Source organism: Penaeus monodon, chromosome 34 (assembly GCF_015228065.2).
Source record: "Penaeus monodon isolate SGIC_2016 chromosome 34, NSTDA_Pmon_1, whole genome shotgun sequence".
In the NCBI taxonomy this organism is placed as follows: Eukaryota; Metazoa; Arthropoda; class Malacostraca; order Decapoda; family Penaeidae; genus Penaeus; species Penaeus monodon.
In genome coordinates, this window is record NC_051419.1 from 29521169 (window position 1) to 29521956 (window position 788).

General features: G+C 38.3%; 1 protein-coding gene across 1 annotated transcript in view; it reads right to left on the reverse strand.

The window, feature by feature from the left end:
* Positions 1-78: 78 nt before the first annotated feature.
* Positions 79-788, reverse strand: part of LOC119594938 (vegetative cell wall protein gp1-like) — a gene marked incomplete in the record, with an annotated part of 1607 nt that continues 897 nt past the window's right edge. Inside the window, 1 exon segment of the mRNA XM_037944008.1 lies at positions 79-788. Within this exon segment, the coding sequence (XP_037799936.1) occupies positions 557-788 (232 nt within the window).

Sequence of the window (788 nt, forward strand, 5' to 3'; positions counted from 1 at the left end):
TTTTTATGGTGTTTTTCATGGTAGGCACTTTCTTAAGGTGTTTTTTTTATGGTGGACACTTTTTTGGTTGTATATTTTTTTTCATGGGGGTTACTTCTTCTGGTTGATATACTCATGATAGTCACTTTTACGTTTGTTATGTTCATTTCTGCCATTTTTCTGGTTGTAATATGCATGTCTTTCACCTTTTTGGTTGTGATCTTCGTGCTAATCACCTTTCTTGGTTGTGATTTTTTTTTCTGGCGATGGATTTCATGGTTGTCATTTCCCTCGCTGTATTTTTCCATGGTGGTCACTTTCCTCATTGTAATATTCACGGTTTTCCTTTTCCTTTTCATAGCTGTCAATTTCCTGGTTTTGTTTCTCATGATGGTCACTTTCCTGGTTTTGTTTCTCATGATGGTCACTTTCCTGGTTGTAATATAGCTGTCATTTTCCCGGATGTGAATTTCATTATCTTTTTTCCCCGACAATTTTCATGACGGCCATTTTCCTGATTGCAATATTCACGGTTTTCATTTTCCGTACTCAATATTTCATGGCAGTCACTGTCCCATTAGTCATTTTCACGTTTAGTCGTTACGAACATCAAAGCGCTCACTCTCCTGATTGTCATTTTCCTTGCCTTTTCCTGGCGATGGATTCCATGGCTGTCACTTCCCTGACCGTGTATTTCATTTTCATTTTGATCACTTTCACGTGTGGGGATTCTCATGAAGGTGACGATCCTCGAGTCAATGGAAGAAAACATGAAATGACTGGCCCGTGATTTATTGCGTAATTGACAA